The 13,884-nt window shown below is 47.6% G+C and overlaps 1 protein-coding gene across 1 annotated transcript in view; it reads left to right on the forward strand.

Annotated features, from left to right (window-relative positions):
• The window catches only part of ptges (prostaglandin E synthase), a 29,446-nt gene extending 20,273 nt beyond the window's left edge, over positions 1-9,173 (forward strand). The window contains exon 3 of the mRNA XM_078226268.1: positions 8,581-9,173. Within this exon, the coding sequence (XP_078082394.1) occupies positions 8,581-8,830 (250 nt within the window). The 3' untranslated portion in view covers positions 8,831-9,173. The remainder of the gene's footprint in view (positions 1-8,580) is intronic.
• The last annotated feature ends 4,711 nt before the right edge of the window (positions 9,174-13,884 follow it).

Consider the following 13,884-nt stretch of genomic DNA (forward strand, 5'->3'; position numbering starts at 1 on the left):
CTCAGAAAAGCAGCCAGCATAATTAAGGACCCCAATCTATCTATATCCTGTTGTATCCTCTGACAATCCCCGGCACTATCAGCAACTCCACCAATCTTCGTGTCATCTGCAAACTTACTAATCAGACCACCCACATTTTCCTCCAGATCATTTATATAAATTACAGACAACAGAGGTCCCAGCACTGATCCCTGTGGATCAGATCCCAGACGTTCTCTCTTCCACCTTCTTCCATTGGAGAGAGTGCAGAAGAGGTTTACAAGAATGGTTCCAGGGATGAGAAACGTCAGTGGTGAGGATAGATTGGAGAGGTTGGGACTGATCTCCTTCGAGGGAACAGGACTAAGAGGAGATTTGATGGAGATGTTCAAAATCATGAGGGGGCTGGACACAGTAGATAGGGAGAGACTGTTCCCGCTGGTAAAGGGATCAAGAACGGAAGAGATCAAGGAGCACAGTGGTTAGAACTACTGCATCATAGCACCAGGGACCTGGGTTCGATTCCGGCCTTGGGTGGAGTTTACACGTTCTCCCCGTGTCTGCGTGAGTTTCCTCCGGGTGCTCTGGTTTCCTCCCACACTCCAAAGATGTACAGCTCAGGTTGATTGGCCATGCTAAATTGTCCCTTTGTGTCAGGGGGATTAGTAGGGCAAATAGGTGGGGTTAAGGGTATATGGCCTGGGTGGGATTGTGGTCGGTGCAGACTCGGTGGGCCAAATGGCCTCCTTCTGCACCGCAGGGATTCTATGATTCTATAACGAGAGGGACACACAGATTTTAAAGTGATTTGCAAAAGAAGCAAATGTGATTGAGGAAAAACTTTTGCACACGGCGAGTGGTTGGTGTCTAGAATGCACTGCCTGGAAGTGTGGTGGAGGCAGGTTCAATTGAGGCATTCAAGAGGGCATTGGATGATTATTTCAATAGAAACAATGTGCATGGGGTACGGGGAAAAGGCAGGGGAATGGCACTCAGTCATGATGCTCCTTTGGAGAGCTGGTGTAAACACGATGGGCTGAATGGCCTTATTCTGTGCCGAAGCGATTGCTTGTAAAGTTTTTGCACCTTAGTCAGTGCCTTTATATCTCTTTTTTAAATTAAAGACTAGATCCATTCACGATAAAGGTACTTCAGTTGTGGTCTAACTTCTCTGCTTTTCAATTCTATCTGTCTAGAAATAAACCCCAGTGTTTCAATAAATACGATATCTAATTTAATAAGGAAATATCTGACTCACGCTCCCTCAGTGTTTGAGGAAATCTCTCTCTCTCTCCTCGTAAAGACAAAGGAAATGCCTTGGGATAATGTGCAATGAAATTCCTGGCACTTTTAACCAGAGTTAATGACGAACACATGTAGATGCACAAGAAAAACAGGAAAAGTGTTCCCTGCAGTCATATCCACATAATAGAAAACACTTGGTGAATGGTCATTTGTAAAGTTTCGAGTTTCATCTTCCCCTCCCGGTTTGCAATCTGGTGTACATCGAAAGAGGAAAATACAAGGAAGATTTGCAAATCCAAAGCACCTTTCACCGTCTCACAACATCCCAAAATATATTAACAGCAAATCAAATACTTTGGAAGTTCAATCACTATTGACATGTAATAAACATGGTTGACAAATTCACAGAATCCCTACAGTGCAGAAGAGGCCATTCAGCCCATCGGGTCTGCACCGACTTCCAGACAGAGGGCCTTACTTGGGTCCTCTCCCTGCCTTATCCCCATAACCCCACACATTTACCATGGCTAATCCATCTAACCTACACATCTTGGGACACTAAGGGACAATTTAGCATGGCCAATCCATCCAATTTACACATCTTTGGACACTAAGGGGCAATTTAGCATGGCCAATCCACCTAACCCGCACATCTTTAGACCGTGGGAGGAAACCCATCATGTAATTTGGGGTTCCCTCTCAGGTGTTTAAATACCTGATCCAGATTGGTGTCACATTTACCTGGAGAATTCCTGATTTCTTTGAATCACAGAATCTCGAAAGTGCAGACCATTCAGCCCATCGAGTCTGTGACAGAGCATCTTATCCAGGCTCTATCCCTGTAACCGTAGATGTTTACACTGCTAATTCCCCTAACCTATACATCTTTGGACACTGAGGGGCAATTTAGCAAGGTCAATCCACCTAACCTGCACATCTTTGGACTGTGGGAGGAAACCGGAGCACCCGGAGGAAACCCACGCAGACATGGGGAGAATGTGCAAACTCTGCACAAATTGCTCGCAGCAAGCTCTCACAAAGTTGAGGCTTGTTTCATGATGTTTGTCAGGTGACCAGAGAGACCTCCTTTTTGAAACATTTCTATGGGTTTGAGATGGTAGACAGGGTCTAAGTTTAACATCTCATTGGAAAGACAGCACCTCCAACAGAACAGCACTTCCCTCAGTACTGCACTGGGAGCATCTGTCGTGGGTTATGACCTCTAGCTCTTGACTTGAGGGTGGGTCTCAAAACCACAATCCCCTGACTCAGAGGTGAGAGTTCTCCTAACTCAGCCACAACTGACACCAGACATTAACGTGTGAGATTTTCCAACATTACAACAATGATTACACAAAGAGCACCTCGTTAGCCGGAAGGGGCTTTGGGATCACCCGAGGTTGTGCAAGGTTCTATGCCTCACTTTTTAATTAATTGCAGGGATCACATTTTTTTTTTGCACAGAACATTGGCAGTTGTACAGTTCATAGAATCTCTACAGTGCAGAAAGAGGCCATTCAGCTCATTGAGCCCACACCAACTCTCTGACAGTGCATCTTGCCCCGGCCCTCTCTCCCACCCTACCCCCATAACCTCACATACATCTAATCTACACATCTTGGGACACTAAGAGGAAATTTAGCATGATCAATCCACCTAGCCTGCACATACTTGGACACTAAGGGGGAATTTAGCATGGCCAATCCACCTGACCCGCACATTTTTGGACACTAAGGAGCAATTTACCATGGCCAATCCACCTAACCTACACATCTTTGGACTGTGGGAGGAAATCGGAGCACCCAGAGGAAACCCACGCGGACACGGGGAGAACGTGCAAACTCCGCACAGTCACCTAAGGCCAAAATTGAATCCGGGTCCCTGGCACTGTAAGGCAGCAATGCTATCCACCATTCTAACCACAAAATATCTCCAAGTTTATATGCTGTGTTTACATCAATTTATTTATTATCACATCCTGTCTCAAGAAACTCGGAATGGGAATTATACCATTGGGATTTGCTTTCCACACATTATCCTTTTCCTTGTTTCTAAATAATACAGTTTTAGTGCAAAGCTCCGATAACTCGAAGATTGCCATCCATTTTTCTTCGGATCAGCATTGTTCCTGTCAGGAAAGCGATTTGAATTCTAATTGTTTTTGTTCTGGGAAAGCGCCTGTGTGCCAAGGAAAGCTGTTGCAAGCTCCAGGAATTTCTCTCGCTGGTGCACTCCCAAACATCTGCAGGCTACGGAGAACAAGAGGGGGGAGGGGGGGGTGGAGAGTGGGAGTAGTTGAGTTCGAATCCCACCGCGGCAGATGGTGGAATTTGAATTCAATAAAAAATATCTGGGGCTTAAGAATCTATTGATGACCATGGAACCATTGTCGATTGTTGGAAAAACCCATCTGGTTCACTAATATCCTTTAGGGAAGGAGATTTACCATCCTTACCCGATCTGGCCTACATGTGACTCCAGAACCACAGCAATGTGGTTGACAATGGGGTTATCCCTCAGGCAATTAGGGATGAGCAGTAAATGCTGGCCAGCCAGCGACGCCCATATCATAGAACCATAGAAACTAGAAGCAGGAGTAGGCCATTCAGCCCTTCGAGCCTGCTCCGCCATTCATTTTGATCATGGCTGATCATCGAATTCAATATCCTGATACCTCCTTTCCCCCCATATCCCTTGATCCCTTTAGCCCCTAGAGATATTTCTAATTTATTTCTGGAAATCAGGCAACATTTTGGCCTCAATTGATTTGATTTATTATTGTCACATATATTAGTATACAGTGAAAAGTATTTTTTCTTGTGCGCTATACGGACAAAGCATACCGTTCATAGAGAAGGAAAGGAGAGAATGCAGAATGTCATGTTACAATCATAGCTAGGGTGTAGAGAAAGATCAACTTAATGTGAGGTAGGTCCATTCAAAAGTCTGATGGCAGCAGGGAAGAAGCTGTTCTTGAGTCGGTTGGAAAGTGTCCTCAGACTTTTGTAACTTTTTCCCGACGGAAGAAGGTGGAAGAGAGAATGTCCGGGGTGCGTGGGGCCCTTGATAATGCTGGCTGCTTTGCCGAGGCAGCGGAAAGTGCAGACAGAATCAATGGATGGGAGGCTGGTTTGCATGCTGGACTGGGCTTTATTCATGACCTTTTGAAGTTCCTTGCGGTCGTGGGCAGAGCAGGAGCCATACCAAGCTGTGGTACAACCAGAAAGAATGCTTTCTTTGGTGCATCTGTAAAATGCCTTCCTTTCGGTAAGAAGAATGAGAAGATGATATGAGTTCTTGTGGTTCAGTGCGTAGCGCCCGGGTTCAAGTCCCACTTCAGGTTCTGATGGCCAGGGAAGGTGTGTGCATAATGTTCTCCAACAGGTTGTATATCCTTCCAATGTGCCTGATGGTGGGGCAGACATGTGCAAGAGAATTTGCTGGTCAGCCTTAAATGCAGGAGGCAGTTGTAAAACAGTGCAATGGTTTGTCTTGGGGCTAAAGGGATCAAGGGATATAGAGGGAAGGGGGGATCAGGATATTGAATTTGATGATCAGCCATGATCAAAATGAATGGCGAAACTGGCTACAATGACCTACTCGAATGGGTGGCATGGTGGCACAGTGGTTAGCACTACTGTCTCACCGCGCCAGGGATCCGGGTTTGATTCCTGGCTTGGGTGACTGTCTGTGTGGAGTTTGCACATTCTCCCTGTGGGTTTCCTCCGGGTGCTCCAGTTTCCTACCACACTCCAAAGATGTGCTGGTTAGGTGCATTGGCCGTGCTAAATTCTCCCTCAGTGTATCCGAACAGGCGCTGGCGTGTGGCGACTAGGGGATTTTCACAGTAACTTCATTGCAGTATTAATGTAAGCCTTACTTGTGACACTAATAAATAAATAAAAATAAATACTCCAGCTTCTATTTGCTATGTTTCTATATTCATGGACCAATCCCATGGAAGTCCATGCTTGCCAACCCCTACTTGGTTCATGGAACATGAAGGAGAGGGAAGGTGAATTAAATTGTACAATTCTAAAGGGGGTGGGGTGCAGGAATAGAAACAGACCTGGGGAAAAATGTGCAGACATGACAGTGTGACAGGAAAAATTGAGAATATGGGATCTTTGGTTTTGTTAACATAGGCACTGAGCACAGGCGCAAGGAAGTTATGCTGGACTTCTATAAAACGCTGGTTAGGCCGAAACATAGATTTAATTCTGGGCACCAAACTTCAAGAAAGATCTCAACCTTTTTGGCGGATGAGATTGACAAGAATGGTGTCCAGAATGAGGGACTTCAATGATGTGGAGAAACTGGGATTGTTCTCAGAGCAGAGAAGGTTAAGAGGAGATTTGATAGAGGCATTCAAAATCTGAAAGGGTTTTGTTAGAGTGTGAATAAGTTTTAGTTTATTTATTAGTGTCACAAGTAGGCAATGAAGTTACTGTGAAAATCCCCTAGTCGCCACACTCCGGCGCCTGTTCGGGTAACACTGAGGGAGAATTTAGCACGGCCAATGCACCCTAACCAGCATGTCTTTCGGATTGTGGGAGGAAACCGGAGCACCCAGAGGAAGCCCACGCAGATACGGGGAGAACGTGCAGACTCCACACAGTGACCCAAGTCGGGAATTGAACCCGGGTCCCTGGCGCCGTGAGACAGCAGTGCCAACCACAGTGCCACCGTGCCACCGTGCCACCCTAAGTGGAAATACTTTCCGCTGACAGAAATGCTTGTAACCTTAGGATTCAGCGATGGGTAAGGAAACATTTTTTGTCTGATTTACAACCTGTTTTGTTATGATCGGGAGGGCAGTGCCTGAAAGGCTGATGGAAGTAGATTCAAAAGTAACTCTGGAAAGAAGAAAGGCTAAATATTTGAATGGGAAACACTTAGAGGGCTACGGAAAAGATCAGGGGATTGGGAATAATTGGGTAACTCTTTCAAAGGGCGGGATTAACTGGCCTCCCCACGCGTGTTTATTGGCAGAGGGAGGTGGCGCGCCCATTGGCTGGCGGTGGGATCTTCTGGTCCCGCCGCTGCCAACAGAATTACCCATTGGCTCCACCCCACGCTGCAGGGAAAGCCGCAGTGGGGGTATAGCGTCAGCAGAATCAGAAGATCCCGCCGGCGTGAACAGGCAGAATGTTCAAGGCAAAGAGTCAGCACGAACACGCTGGGCCGAATGTCTTCCTTCTCGGGTCTCACATTCTGTGTTCCCATGACGCTGCAATAATTACTGATGAGGTAACAACGAGCACTTCAAAGAGTTTGATAATGTATGCACTCGTGTATAAACACAGATGGCGTGACAGATAAGTAGCGATGGAGAGAGAAAACGTTAACTTTTCAGATTGATAACTCTTCATCAAATTAAAGGTCATCAGCATGAAACATCAGCCCTGGCTCATCTCTCTCCACTTGGAGACTCTATCTTGGTTTCCAGGCTGTGGCGTTTGCTGTAGAGTTGGTGTATGAGGTGGTTGAGGAGGGCGTCATCTCTCTCCGCAGATGCTCTGAGATCCCCTCAGTACTCCCACCATTTTCTGTTCTTTTTATTCATTCGTGGGACATGGGCATCGCTGGCTGGGCCAGAATTTATTGCCCATCCCTACTTGCCCAAGGGCAGTTGAGAGCAAACCACATGTGGCTCTGGAGTCACATGTAGGCCAGACCAGGTAAGGACAGCAGATTTCCTTCCCTAAAGGACATCAGTGAACCAGATGGGGTTTTCCGACAATGGTTTCACAGTCATCAGGAGATTCTTAATTCCAGAGATTTTTTTATTTTTATTGGATTCAGATTCCACCATCTGCCGAGATGAGATTTGAACCCGGGTCCCCAGAACATCAGCTGCGTTTCTGGGTTAATAGTCTAGTGATAATACCACTAGGCCATCACCTCCCCTTGCTTTTTATTTCAAATTTCCAGAATCCGCAGTATTTTGCTTTTGTTGTAGAAAAGGGAGTAAGAAAAGGGTGACACGGTGGCACAGTGGTTAGTACTGCTGCCTCACAGCGCCTGGGACCCAGATTCAATTCTGGCTTCTGGTCACTGCCTGTGTGGAGTTTGCGCATTCTCCCCGTGTCTGCGTGGGTTTCCTCCGGGTGCTCCGGTTTCCTCCCACAGTGCAAAGATGAGCAGGTTAGGTTGATTGGCCGTGATAAAATTGCCCCTTAGTGTCAAGGGGATCAGCAGAGTAAATATGTGAGGTTACGGGAATAGGGCCTGGGTGGGATTGTGGTCGGTGCAGACTCAATGGGCCGAATGGCCTTCTTCTGCACTGTAGTATTCTATGATAATCGAAGAAAAACATTGCTAACAGAAATTGTGGTGAGAACTGTTGAGAGTGGGAAGTGGAAACTGCAGCAATCATTAATCTAGTGGCTTCTTAACTGATTACAGTGTGTACTTGACATTTTTTAAATTCATTTATAGGATATGGGTGTCACTGGCTGGCCCAACATTTATTGCCCTTCCCTAATTGCCCCTGAGCTGAGTGTTTTGCTAGACCATTTCAGAGGGCAAAACTGGGAGTCAACCACTATGTGGGTCTGGAGTCACATGAAGGTCAGACCAGGTAAAGACAGCAGATTTCCTTCCTTAGAGAGCATTAGTGAACCAGATGGGTTTTTGCAACAATTATAAAAGGTCATTATTCATCTCTTAGGCCAGAATTCTCTGATGTCACCACTACTGCGAATGAGAACGGAGAATTTTGCGCTAAGCCAAATCTCCACTCACTGCAGCGGGACTGGAAAATCCCAGGTGCGGGTGAGGCGGAGAATCCCAGCCGCGGGCAAGGTCGGGGAATCCCACTCTCAAATCCAGATTTTTTACTGAATTCATTATTGAATATGACCATTACCTATGCTGAAGACACATGCACATCAATTGTGTCATGGATGTTATTCTTGGTACAGTGGTTAGCACTGCTGCCTCATAGCGCCAGGGACCCGGGTTCAATTCCAACCTCAAGTGATTGTGTGTGGATTTTGCACATTTCACCTAATCTACACATCTTGGGACACTAAGGGGCAATTTAGCATGGCCAATCCACCTAACCTGCACATCTTTGAACTGTGGGAAGAAACCGGAGCATCTGGAGGAAACCCACGCAGACACGAGGAGAACTCGCAAACTCCACACAGACAGTGACCCAAGCCGGGAATTGAACCCGGGTCCCTGGCACTGCGAGGCAGCAGCACTAACCACTGTGCTACCGTGCCGCCCTAGAAGACTTGAAGCATTCAGGGATCAGGAAAGTGCTTTAAGATGGTTTATTGATCAATGTAGCCATATTTTTAATTACACTGAATGAGTAACCAGTGAATTTAATTATTCCCTCAACAGAGCCCATCGCAATGCCAGGGAGAACATCTTTCCCTTCCTGTTCCTTGGTGCTGTCTATTCGCTGATGGAACCCGACCTCTTCATTGCCCACATCCACTTCCTGGTCTTCTTCGTGGCACGAGTGGTCCATAGTATTGCCTACCTATTTTCTCTGAAGGCACCCACACGCTCGCTGGCGTACATCATTGCACAGGTCCCCTGTGTGTCCATCGCTCTGCAGATCCTTATTAAAGTGGGACTCCATTGGTAGGGCTGGTTCTTACCACAGACCTATCCAGAGCAACGTTGGACGTATTGGTTCCTGAGGCAGACATGGGGTGGGACCGGGGGGAGGGGGGTGTAGGGGGTAGAATCGACTGCTGCCGTTGCATTGACTCGGGAACCATCACAAGTGCATAGCATGGCCAGCCACGACGTACACCGTGCAGATAGAATCTTCCAGAATCCAAATCCTGTTCCTGCGATGCTTATTCAATGCAATAAAACGCAAAAAAAATGCTTAAATTTAAGCTCAAAAACGAGGTTGCTGAAAGTGGTGATTAGTGGCAGGATTAATATGTTCCACCCCCCCCACCCCACCCCACCTCCCCCACCCCCCCACTCCCCCCCCCACCCCCACCCCCCCCCCCCCCACCCCCACCACCACCTCCCCCACCCCCCACCCCCCACCTCCCCCCACCCCCCCACCCCCACCACCCCCCCCACCCCCACCACCACCTCCCCCACCCCCCCACCCCACCCCACCTCCCCCACCCCCCAACCCCACCCCACCCCACCCCCCCCACCACCTCCCTCCACCCCCCCCCACCCCCACCACCCCCCCCCCCCCCCACCTCCCCCGCACCCCCACCACCACCGCAAGCCAAACCAATCTTTTGTTTAGTTTAAACTTCGACATGATCCAGTCCCTCAGAAGATGAATCTGCCATTTGGAGACCAGTTCCAAAATATTTGAACAAAAGGAATGTTAAGTAAAAAAGATATGTGAAGCAAAAATCTCCTCGTTCAGGCAAAGTTTGTTTCGCTGACGTTTCTGTGATTTATAATCATAGCACATGGCGACCTTCTAAAGGTATTTATAATTGGCATTGAATGTATTATTAGCTGGCTGTGGAATAACTCCTCCTGATGGAAATGGTCGTGGGGGATTGGGGGGGGGGGATGTTTCTTTCACCCCACCCCCCCCCCCCCCCCCCCCAACCTCCTCCCCAGCCTCTGGAAAGAGCGAATCTACTGCTGCTCAATGTGGAATCTGCCTGATCTGCAGCCTGTGCGAGTTGATGGAGTGAACGCTGGAAAGACCTGGGTATCGGGACGTTGCTCGCAGGAAATGGGTGACATGGCCTCCGATGGGTGATGAGCAAGAAATTGCAAAGTGGGGAATAGGCCAAAAGGACCAGGGAATCTTTTCCTGTCCAACATTGTTCACATGTTCAGCTGTGCAAAAGGTGGAGAATCTGTTTTGCCACCTTACTGCCCGATTGGTGAAGGCTAATATCATCCTGTTGAAATCATAGAATCCCGAGGGTGCAGAAGGAGACCATTCAGCCCATCGAGTCTGCCCTGACTCTCTGACGGAGTATCCTACCCAGGCCCACTACCCTGCTCTATCCCCTTAACCCCACACATTTCCCATGGCTAATCAATCATCGAATCACTATAGTACAGAAGGAGGCCATTTGGCCCATCGAGTCTGGACCGACCACAATCCCACCCAGGCCTCATTCCCATAACCCTCATTTACCCTGCTAATCCCCCCTGGCATTAAGGTCAATTTAGCATGGCCATTCAACCTAACCAGCACATCTTTGCACTGTGGGAGGAAACCGGAGTGCCCGGAGGAAACCCACGCAGACACGGGGAGAACGTGCAGACTCTGCACAGACAGTGACCCGAGGCTAGAATTCAATCCGGGTCCCTGGCGCTGTGAGGCAGCAGTGCCACCCATTGTGCCACTGTACCGCCCTGATGATGTGAATTGCTCAATATTTCATGATATAAAAATGCCCAAAACCACATGCCCAGCCCCCGCATGCACACACTGCACATGTTTATCCATCATAAAGGCTTGTATTGTTCATTCATTCATGGTATGCACACACTTTTGCTTCTCAGATCCTGTGGGATGGTTTATCCTTACCTACCCACTCAATGTTGATGAAGCAAAGAGTCCTGCCACTGGACTTGCTGGAGATGGTCTTACTGACCCACATAAACAGAAACTTTGCCACCAATTACAAGCAACATACCAAAGCACAAATATTACACCAACATTAGGAGCTGTCCAACAGACCCAATCTTCCTCCACTCACCAGAATCACAAACTCGCCCCAACAGCTCTGCCTAACTGAGCTACTTGGCAATTTGATATTGGGTTTTAAAGTACGTTTCCACAATTATCATCCTCCCCTCACATTCAGTCACTCCGCAGTATTGTTCATCAGTATGGAGAAGTTCATTTTAATTCTTGCATTCCGGTTCTGGAGTTGTAAAGTTCATAGAATCATAGAATGTACATCACAGAAGGAGGCTATTTGCATGGGGTTACTGGGATAGAGCGGTGGCTGGGTGGGTTGGCCCGGGTAAGATGTCCTTTCAGAGGGTCAGTGCAGACTCGATGGGCCTCCTTCTGCAATGTAGGGATTCCAAATCTGGAGCATGGGAACTGGGTTTCTGAAACCATGATTGTCAAATGGTGAGGTGAGTAGGGGAGTGCACAAGGTCAAAGTGTGAGGGGCAGGAATTTGGGGGTGAGGGGGCGGTTTGTTTGGACTAGGATTGCCTCTGCCTAGTTGCCCTTCAGGAGGCGGCAGTGAGCTGCAGGTGTAGGTGCATCCACAGTGCAGTTAGGGAGGGAGTTCCAGGTTTTTAACCCAGCAACATTTTTCACGGGGTGTGGGAGTCATTGGCAAGGTCAGCATTTGTTGCCCACTCCTAATTGCCCTTGGCTTGTGAAACATTTTAGGAGAGCAGTTAAGAGTCAACCACTTTGCTGTGGGTCTGGAGTCACATGTAGGCCAGACCGGGTAAGGACAGCAGATTTCCTTCAGTGAACCAGATAGGTTTTTACAACAATCGATTGTAATTTCACGATCCCCATTACTGAGACTAGCTTTCAATTCTGGATTTTTAATATTCATTTAATTTAAATTCCACCAGCTACCATGGCAGGATTTGAAATCATGTCTCCAGAACATTAGTCTGGGCCTCTGGATTACTGGACCAGTGACAGTGTGGGGTTGTAAGGGTGGGGTGGTGGTTTTTTTAATTCATTTGTGGGACATGGTCATCACTGCCTGGCCAACATTTATTGCCCATCCCTAGTTGCCCTTGGAGGGCAGTTGAGAGTCAACCACATTGCTGTGGCTTTGGAGTCACATGTAGGCCAGACCGGGTAAGGGTGACAGATTTCCTTCCCCAAAGGACATTAGTGAACCAGATGGGTTTTTCTGACAATCGATTCACAATCATCAGTAGATTCTTAATTCCAAATTTTTTGTTATTGAATTCAAATTCTACCATCTGCCGTGGCGGGATTCGAACCTGGTTCCCCAGAACATTAGCTGAGTTTCTGGATTAATAGTCTAGCGATAATACCACACGGCCATCTCATCGCCAGGCCATGAAGAGATTTAAAAGACAATTCAGAAGAATATAATTTCATCTCAATAACAGATGTAATCATTTTCAAATTGAGATACCTTACAAGCCTCATCAGAAAACGGATTTCCTCTCTTCTAACTGAATGCATCGAGTGTTTTGCAGAAATTCCTGAATGTGCCCCTTCGATTTCAAGGATTAATTTAGGTTCGAATTTGGAAAAGTTCCCACATTCCTTTACTGAAGAGGAAAGCGCCAGCAACTGATAGAACCAGGGATAAAATAACTCACTGAAGTGTGCGGGAGAATTAAGAGGATCCTCTTTATAAACAAGTAACTAATTCACAGCATCAAAGAAAAGAATAGAATCCCTACTGTGCAGAAGGAGGCCTTTTGGCCCATCGAGTCTGCACTGACCACAATCCCACCCAGGCCCTACTCCCGTAACCCCTCATATTTACCCTGCTAAACCCCCTGACACTAAAGGCAATTTAGCATGGCCAATCAACCTAACCCACACACCTTTGGACTGTGGGAGGAAACTGGAGCATGGGAGGAAACCCACGCAGACACGGGGAGAATGTGCAGACTCCACACAGACAGTGACCCGAGGCTGAAATCGAACCCAGGTCCCTTCGATTTTGAGGATTAATTTAGGTTCAAATTTGGAAAAGTTCCCACATTCCTTAACTGAAGAGGAAAGCACCAGCAACTGATAGAACCAGGGATAAAATAACTCGCTGAAGTGCCCGAGAGAATTAAGAAGATCTTCTTTCTAAACAAGTAACTAATTCAGAGCATCAAAGGATAGAATAAAATCCCTACTGTGCAGAAGGAGGCCATTCGGCCTATCGAGTCTGCACCAACCACACTCCCACCCAGGCCCTACTCCCGTAACCCCTCATATTTACCCTGAAAATACCCCTGACACTAAGGGACAATTCAGCATAGCCAATCAACCTACCTCGCACACCTTTGGACTGTGGGAAGAAACCGGAACACCCGGAGGAAACCCACACAGACACGGGGAGAATGTGCAGACTCCACACAGACAGTGACCCGAGCCGGGAATCGAACCCAGGTCCCTGGCGCTATGAGGCAGCAGTGCTAACCACTGTGCCACCTTGTCGCCCAAAGGGAGTGGAATTTCATTGCCATCTTCATGATGATTACATTAATTGATTTTTTTTGATAAAAAGAATCTTTACACCAGAGACTCTTGTGCGATTAGTCTCACTCCTAGTTAATGATGTGTCCTTTGCCAAGATATTCCTGGGTAACTTTACAATCTGGGCTGACCCTCTACCGCAATGGGGGAATGTCAAACTGTCAATATTTTAGGTGCGCCGTTAAGCAGGGGCCTTGTTTGCTCTCCTGGGTGAGTGTGGAAGGTTAGAATCATAGAAACATAGAAGGAGGCCATTCAGCCCATCGAGTCTGCACCGACCACAATCCCACCCAGGCCCTATCCCCGTAACCCCACGTATTTACCCAACTAATCCCCCTGACACTAAGGGGCATTTATCATGGCCAATGCACCTAACCCGCACATCTTTTGGACTGTGGGAGGAAACCAGAGCACCCGGAGGAAACCCACGCAGACACGGGGAGAACGTGCAAACTCCACACAGACAGTGACCCGAGACAGGAATCGAACCTGGGTCCCTGGCGCTGTGAGGCAGCAGTGCTAACCACTGTACCATC

This window comes from Mustelus asterias, chromosome 13 (genome assembly GCF_964213995.1).
Source record: "Mustelus asterias chromosome 13, sMusAst1.hap1.1, whole genome shotgun sequence".
In the NCBI taxonomy this organism is placed as follows: domain Eukaryota; kingdom Metazoa; phylum Chordata; class Chondrichthyes; order Carcharhiniformes; family Triakidae; genus Mustelus; species Mustelus asterias.